This window comes from Sinocyclocheilus anshuiensis, unplaced genomic scaffold (genome assembly GCF_001515605.1).
Source record: "Sinocyclocheilus anshuiensis isolate Anshui unplaced genomic scaffold, SAMN03320099.WGS_v1.1 scaffold1980, whole genome shotgun sequence".
Lineage (NCBI taxonomy): Eukaryota > Metazoa > Chordata > Actinopteri > Cypriniformes > Cyprinidae > Sinocyclocheilus > Sinocyclocheilus anshuiensis.
The window spans coordinates 183438-192106 of NW_015557235.1; the positions used below are offsets into that span (position 1 = coordinate 183438).

Sequence of the window (8669 nt, forward strand, 5' to 3'; positions counted from 1 at the left end):
AACACAGATTAGTCCTGCCACTTTAAGAAGTTACTCCTAATGTCAGCTCGTTAGGTGTATAAGACACCTGTCCACACAATCTGTATCCTCCATTCCAACCTTTCCCACCACCATGGGCAAGACCAAAGATCTGTCAAAGGATGTCAGAGACAAGATTGTAGATCTGCACAAAGCTTGAATGGGCTACAAGACCATCAGCAAGAAGCTTGGTGAGAAGGAGACAACTGTTGGTGCAATTATTCAGAATTGGAAGAAATACAAAACCATCAATCGGCCTCGGTCTGGAGCTCCGTGCATGATCTTGCCTCATGGGATAAGGATGATCATGAGAAAGGTGAGGGATCAGCCCCGAACTACACGGGCGGAGCTTGTTAATGATCTTAAGGCAGTTGGGACCACAGTCACCAAGCAAAACATTGGTAACACACTACGCCGCAATGGACTGAAATCCTGCAATGCCCGCAAGGTCCCCCTGCTCAAGAAGGCACATGTACAGGCCCGTTTAAAGTTTGCCAAAGAACATCTAAATGATTCAGAGAAGGCTTGGGAGAAAGTGCTGTTCATGTTTTGCTTGGGGATCAAATACTTATTTCACTCACTGAAATGCAAATCAATTTCTAACCTTTTTATAATGTGTTTTTTCTGTTTTTTTTTGGTTGATATTCTGTCTCTATACATTAAAATAATCCTAATATAAAAATGACAGACCCTTCATTTCTTTGTAAGTGGGCAAACTTACAAAATCAGCAGGGGATCAAATAAATAGTTTCCCCACTATACTTTAATACACCTCTTAAAATTAATATATTTTTTAGTTCATGGATTTATTTACTTTAACTTTTGTGGGGCTTTTTATGGCAATAATATAATTAGCTGTTGGGATTTATTTATTTACTTACAAAGAAGTAATTATATTTTAAGTATACAAGATTTTAAAAATGTTTCTTAAAATTCAAGATGCATTCTTGTGTTTAAAAGAGCAACTGAAAGAAATCAAAATGCGGGGTTCTCAAGGTTCATTAAAAAAAAAGCTTGAAGATGTAATGCAAGTGTGAATAGACCTTAAAGCCAGTGACAAACATGTTCAGCCATATGAAATACATAAACAATATTCATCTTTAAATTCACTTTTCTATTAAAGAATTTGCTCTGCCATTATAAATAATGTATTAAATGATATACTTAATGGTGCTTTTCTAAGCAAATGTGTGATTATTTACAGTTATTTACATTTTTTTTAATCAATCCTAGAACAACTCACCTAAGAACATGACACACACTTAGATTAACATATATTTGAATGTGCCAAAAGACTTTCTCCTACCCGCCCTAAAACTTCAACCCCAAAGCTCAAACAGATTTGTAAACTTTTTGCATACTGCAACCGAAATAAAAGTTTGTTTAACAGATTGTCCAGGAGGTGGCTCCACCTCTGCAGAACGCATGAGTGAGTGTGTGAGAGATCGAGTGTGTGTGAGCGTTCGCCTTTAGTGAATGTGCTGACACCTCGTTTCTCTGTTTGTATTACAATTCCACAAAGTAGAGCGGAGGAGAGAAAAGGAAGAGAGAGAAGAAGAAAATGTCCAAAAAAGTTCAACACGCCAGCAACAAAGAAGCACTGCCATCAAAAATACAGAACAGAATAGCAGACACTACACAGAAAGAGCTGTACAGAAAGAGACAAAAGTCACTGAGTCAGTCATTCAGACAAAGAGAAATGAGTTTGTGGGTCAGACAGATGGAGTGTGGAGAGGTAGAGTCATGGGAATGGGGGAGGAGGGCCTAACTGGCACAGGAAATGGTTTGGCTATCTTACAGGAAACAACATCTACTTCAGTAGTCATCTCTGGGGAGCATTCGTGTCTGTGGGTATAGAGGGCGACAGTGTTGGGAGGGGAAGAGAGAACTCAAGATAGAGGGATGCAGGTGATGGATGGACTGTAAACTCAGAAACAGAAATTATATTCTGGCAGTTAGAGCCATTTAATTTTGCTATTGTAAAATTGAATAATATACGCATTGTAAAATATTCATTTACATTCATTTTACAGTGCAGCTGTATTACAGTAGTAATATATTACTGCAACCACTACTAATATTACAGGTGGGGTAAGTGATTTCTGGTAGCCAATGTTGACATTTGAAATCACCAAAACAAACACGCCCCTACCCCAAAAGGGTCTCGCCCCTATTTTGATAGCTCCAGCCCACACATACGTACGCAACCCACGTTCGTATGTTCTGTGAAACAAAGCAAAACCAATGTTACACCGTGTCTACACCGGACGCGAGTGGTGCGGAGTGACAAAATACTATGGAACTCATTATAATCAGTGATGCTGTCTTCACAATAAATATATATACATATCTATGGTCTACACTGGATGTGGCGCGGCACGACAAATCCCCGGCAGAAAACTGCTGCTGCATTCTATTAATGACGTATTGACACAAATTTCAAATGATTTTCAACGGTCGCTTTGTCGCATCCAGTGTACTAGACAGACTTTAGCTGTTGCGGCGCAGACACGGTTACTCACCTATCGAGAAGAAACAAAGCAACCTCGGCGTCCGATCGCAGGCCTTCCGCTCCTTGAGTTCTCTCCAGCGCTGGAAAGCTGATCCGATATTTACATGGGTCCTACTTCTTGCCTTAAGCCTTCTTTTGTTCCGCAGACGTTTTCCTCTTTTGTTTTTTATCCGCCATCTCTATCTTTCTGTCGCTCGGCTCGGCTAATGTCCGTCATGTGCACTGAACTCTCTCTCCTCCACATCATGAGTAGACACGCCCCTTACTGCTGATTGGCTACAAGTTTGTTTTGCTATTCGGCCCAAATCAGTTTTCTAAAACGTTTTTAAAAAATCGCTTACCCCACCTTTAATAAAAATTAGAATTATTATTGTTATATTCTAATTGTTTGGCTATTGCTAAAAATAGATACAAAGAGACTTAAGACTTGACTTGGACCTTAGGGACTTGTGAACATGTCTGCATTATAAATGTTACATAAGAATTTCTTCTTACCATAAATATAAAATAAATTATTATAAATGTTGAAAACACTTGTGCTGCTTTTTTCATGAAACGTTTTTATTTATATTTGAAATAAAAATCTTTTGTAACATTACAATAACACTTTTTATCAAATTAATGTATCCTTGCTGAATAAAAGTATTAATTTATTTCGAAAAAATTTACTTTATTGCCTTTTAATGGCATAATCACTACTTTCTTATTTCTAAAAAAATGTATTACTTTTTTAATTTCTGCTCAGTGACTCGAATGACAGGTAAACAAAAACAGAAAATCATGGATGGGAGTTGTAATTAATTAAATGCACTTCTGGTGGAATTATATCAGTTCAAGGGTTTTGATGGGGTCACTTGTATATGCATATCAATTCTGTTATGGACCACCTTTGTTTGTACATTTATCTTTTTTTTTTCGTCTTTGATGCCTGACATCCCAGTATGCACTCACTTTTGTAATATGGGAAAAGCGGTGTAGCCGTTCTGCTAAATTTCTCTTTTTGTAATCTTGAGGGAAAACAATAATGTGGGTCTGGAATGACACGAGGGTCAGTAAATGAATTATTTAAATTTTTGGGTGAACTATCCCTTTGCCATTATTAAAGGGGTCATATGATGCAATTTCAAGTTTTCCTTTCTCTTTGGAGTGTTACAAGCTGATTGTGCATAGATAAGATCCCTGAAGTTGCAAAGACTAAAGTCTCAAAACCAAAGAGATATACTTTATCAAAGTTAAGACTCTGCCACACCCCCCTAAAACGGCTCGTTCTAACACGCCCCCACATATCTACCTCACTATGTGGAAATATTTGCATAATGCTGCCCAAATGTGCACGCAAAGAAAGAAGGCGTGGTTTCAGTAACCGCAGTTAGTGTTGAAGCAGCCATGTCAGGGAGACACTGTGTGTTTCTAGGCGAAAGCAAAAGCACTTTATTTGGCCTTCCGAAAGTAGATGCATTTAGGAATCTTTAAGATCACTTACAACAGAACAGCAATGCATTTTATGGACTACCGTTTCGTGAACCTAGGAGAGGAGGTAATTCTGACTTTGCTATGACAATCTGGCACTTCTGAATCAGCTACTGTTTTGTTATTAGTTTAAGTATTTGCTATTGACTGTTCAAATGCGGAGTTTTGCGCATCGTGTGTGTGTGCGCGCAAGCGAGCGAGAGAGAGAGAGAGCACGAGAGAGAGCACGTGAGAGAGCGCGAGAGAGAGCGCGAGAGAGAGAGAGCGCGAGAGAGAGAGTGCGAGAGAGAGAGTGCGAGAGCGCGAGAGAGAGAGTGCGAGAGCGCGAGAGAGAGAGAGCGAGAGCGCGAGAGAGAGAGAGACACAAAATAATGATCTTTAAAAAAGCATCATATGACCCCTTTAAGATAAACACAGTATTAGACTTTAGTATGTGCTGCTGGTCTTTAGCAAGTGAAAAAATACATTATGAAACACTATTTTAAAGTGTATGCTTGAGGCAACGTTTGGAAAGACCTTTTTTACAGTTACCCTGAATGTGTCAGCCCTCTGCAGTGTTACCTTCAAAGTAAAATGGTTTGTTTGTCTGCAACCCCATGCTACATCTGGCTGACTGTAGTTTGTTTACCTGCTGGTCGGTCTGCATCTTTCGTCCCACCACTCTGAAGGCGTTATTGCTGGGGTTGTGGTAGATTTGAACCCTGCTGAAAGCTTGGGCACCCGTGCCTGCCGGGACCCACTTTTTATCAGCATCATTGTAGATCATCACAGTGGCCCGTGCCTGACAGATACTTGACTCACTGTGCATAAGAAAGAAAGAGAGAGATGACATTAAATACATTTACATTGTATAAATAAACCTGCTTTTTAAAACTGCAAGATAGGAGAAAAAAGAGAAAGAGAAACAGGCATTGGATACTGGGAAAAGGATGACAAACAGAGGGGGAAGAGAGACTGAGATATAATGAACAAAGAGACAAGTGTGGTTAGAAATGTGTGAGGTAGGAGGAGAAGACTGTCTGATCAAAACAAGCCCAGCAAGTACCAACAATGGGGGCAGACAAAGACAGGAAGTGCTCAACATTCTGCTGCTCAGGAGAGAAAGCAGGTTCTAGAAACATATTGGCCATGTATCACATTACCACACATAAATGTAAAACAGAGCCACTTCTTAAAGGAACTGTTTGAATGGAAATTCTGTTATTTACATGTTTTGATGTATATGTGTGGCGCTTTCAGAATAACGATTTCAGACAACATGAAGGTGAGTAGAGGTTGGCCAATTTGGATTGATGGCTGATAAGATATATTTTAATGAGCAAGATGGCCGATGACTTATATATAAAGCCAGTACAGGCCTATATGATATCACACTATTTAATTTACTGAAAAATGCAGCATCTCAGTTTTTTTTAGAATTGTTTAGAATTTTGAATTCAAATAGGTTAAATGGTCCTAAAAAAAATTAGTCACATTAGTAGTATTTGTGGTCAAAAATGAATGGGAAGCAAATTTCATTTAGTGGAAACATTTGGTACTGCGCCCAAAATCTTTCTGAAAGCTCTTACTGAAATGTTTTATTTATCAACCTCAAATTTGAAATATAACATGTTTTGACCTAAGGCTTTGATTTTCACAGTTCAAAGGGGACATCAAATTAAATATTCACTTTTTTTAGCTTTTTTTTTTTTTTTACATTTGGTTAGGTTTCTAGTGTGTAGTGTGTCTTTACGGAAGAGAGGGGTGGGGTGAGCAGTAGCTCATTATCATTTAAATAGACATGCACCAAAACGGGTCGCTGTGAACGGAGTTGTTTTTAATAGGTAAAAAGGGTGTTGTTTTACAAGACCATTGGGGAATTTTAACTAAAGTATGTTACAGACATTTCATGAAGACCCTAAAGAATCATACCAACTTGTGGAAAAATGGGCATCCAATGTCCCCTTTAAGTTGAACATTTCGTTTTCAGGTCTATGCTCAAAAAGTGGTTAACGGGTAATAAATGGATCATAAATATTCCATAAATATAATTTTGTATCATACAAATCATCTAAAAATACAAAATATAATACAAAAAAACATTATTAAACTAAAATATAGCCTAGCATATTAATTTTACCAGATAAAAAGGTCATTCTTGACCACCACACAAGCAGTACTAGAGAGACAAACATAGTAAATAAAACATGTATAACAATTTCTGAAATTAAATGTTAATATATACAAATAAAAATAAACACAAAAAGTCTCGATTCAAACCAGCCAAACAGAAAAGCTTATTGGCTGAAAATGCTAAATAACGACCGTGGCAATATATCTGTCCGGTGAGCGAAAAAAAAAATTACAGTTTTAATTTTTGGCTGAACGAATCAGAAATCCACTGATAGTGAATGGAAAAAAAACACAGCTGGATTTGTCTGTCACAAACATATACAAACAAGGACAAGGATATCATCGAGCAAGGGCTGTGATGTCATACTGACATCATCTTGCATGTGGCGGCGCATTTGTGCCTGGACTGTTTATAATGTCTCTAAGAAATAGATCAGACACAAAAACAAATCATCTTCAAACTCAAATGCTGCTGCTGCGCTGGCTCCTTGTTCACATTCTTCCATGTTTATTCAATTAAATCCTTTGACCTACACTCACAATTACTCAACTAAAGGCAGAATTCTGGAGTCTTCTGTATAGAGAAAGACGACAATGAATAGACATTTATAGCGGTTCCATAAACTACAGACACTTTTGGTCCTGTAAGCAGAGAATAAACCTAATACACTTTTCAAGCTCTCATTAGCTTATTTAATTTGTCTTCTAACAACAGCGGACATACAGTAACACATCACAACAGAAATTTGTTATTGTAATATTTTTTTGCTCCTACTACAATTTTATTTTCATCATCTCATATTATGTGTTGTGTTTAATAGCATTTTGTGGTGGAAATTACATTAAGATTTTTTTCTGTTAGTTTCACTGCATAATTTGACAAAAATACATACAGCTCAGATGGAAATGACACAATAAAATTATTCTGTTTGCACGTTTTCTTGTGTTTCTTCACTGACAGTTGTGTTGAAATGGTAGCCAACTACACTAACATTTGCTAAAAGCTTATCAGGGGCAAAACTGTTTGTCGAGAGGGAAATGACACCACAACAGAGGGACAGTTATTAATAAAAAATATATATATAAAAAAAGAAATGCTTCAAATATGAAAAATATTTATTTATATTTTCATACATTTTAAATGACTAAATATATGTAAAATGGACTTTCAAATCATAAAAGGCATTCATAAAAGGCACTGAAAAGCAAAAAATAAAAATACATGTATAAAATAAACAGTATTATAAATATAAAAATGAAATAAAAAGGCCTGTGACATAAGTGACCAAAGTCACTTATATTTAAAAGTTTTCCTAATTTTTTCTCCCTCTTGTTTTGCAAACTGAGATACAATCTCCTCTTCTTGTGACATCACAATCAGAGGCAACAGCCCACTTCCTGCTCCAAGAAATTCCGAATAAGGACTGACTCTATGGTCTGCCGAGTGTTTTTTTTTTTTTCACACACAGGGAGCTTAGGTTAACCAGATGGAAGATAAGTCGGGATAACAGCAATCACAGAAAGAACAGAGGATAAGTGAAGGAGGAGGGAGATCAGGATGAGCTTGGCTTAGACTCAGCCATACAGTTATGAGAAATAAATACATTTTTAATATGGGAAGGCCGAGCTGGAACTAGGGATGAAACCGAGTGTGTGCAGTGAATTATTAATGAAGAGAAAGGCACGCACAGGGCACGCATACTGTACATAAACAATTGCCTTCATGGACAGATAACAAGCAAATGCACACTGTATGAAGCAGTCATGACAGTAACTAAATCCATACATATAAAACAGATCTAATATATTCACAACATGAACAGCATTATTCCCTCTGACCCAATGCAAAAATAGGCATACAGAAAATGTACGTTTTACATTGTATCCTTCACACAATAATTAGCATTTTTTTGGTAGGGACAGATACAATAAACATATAGATGAATCTGGAATATCAGTCATCCCATGCATGAATCACAGTGCTTGTAGCTGAAGCTAATTTGCAACACTTGTCCCTAGGAGGGCTTTTATAAATATTTGTTGTACATTTTTTACATTTATATAAAATATATTAATTTTTTTTAATACATTTATTTTGCATAAATTCTCACAAAGACATTTAGTTATATTTTTATTTTATAAGTTTGAATTGATTATATATTTAAATCCATTACAAATCATGTCAATTAAAATCTTATAATACGCAGAAATAATTAAACATTCAATTCTGGGAGATAAAAAATAAATAAAAAATAAAATAAATAAAATAAATAAAATAAAATAAAATAAAATAAAATAAAATAAAATAAAATAAAATAAAATAAAATAAAATAAAATAAAATAAAATAAAATAAAATAAAATAAAATAAAATAAAATAAAATAAAATAAAATAAAATAAAATAAAATAAAATAAAATAAAATAAAATAAAATAAAATAAAATAAAATAAAATAAAATAAAATAAAATAAAATAAAATAAAATAAAATAAAATAAAATAAAATAAAATAAAATAAAATAAAATAAAATAAAATAAAATAAAATAAAATAAAATAAAAT

At 35.4% G+C, this 8669-nt stretch overlaps 1 protein-coding gene across 3 annotated transcripts in view; it reads right to left on the reverse strand.

Moving 5' to 3' along the window:
• The window catches only part of LOC107679021 (vasodilator-stimulated phosphoprotein-like), a 49104-nt gene that overhangs the window by 15684 nt on the left and 24751 nt on the right, over nt 1-8669 (reverse strand). For all 3 annotated transcript variants that reach the window (XM_016474432.1, XM_016474431.1, XM_016474433.1), the window contains exon 2: nt 4629-4800. In XM_016474432.1, coding sequence (XP_016329918.1) covers nt 4629-4800 — 172 coding nt within the window. The remainder of the gene's footprint in view (nt 1-4628; nt 4801-8669) is intronic.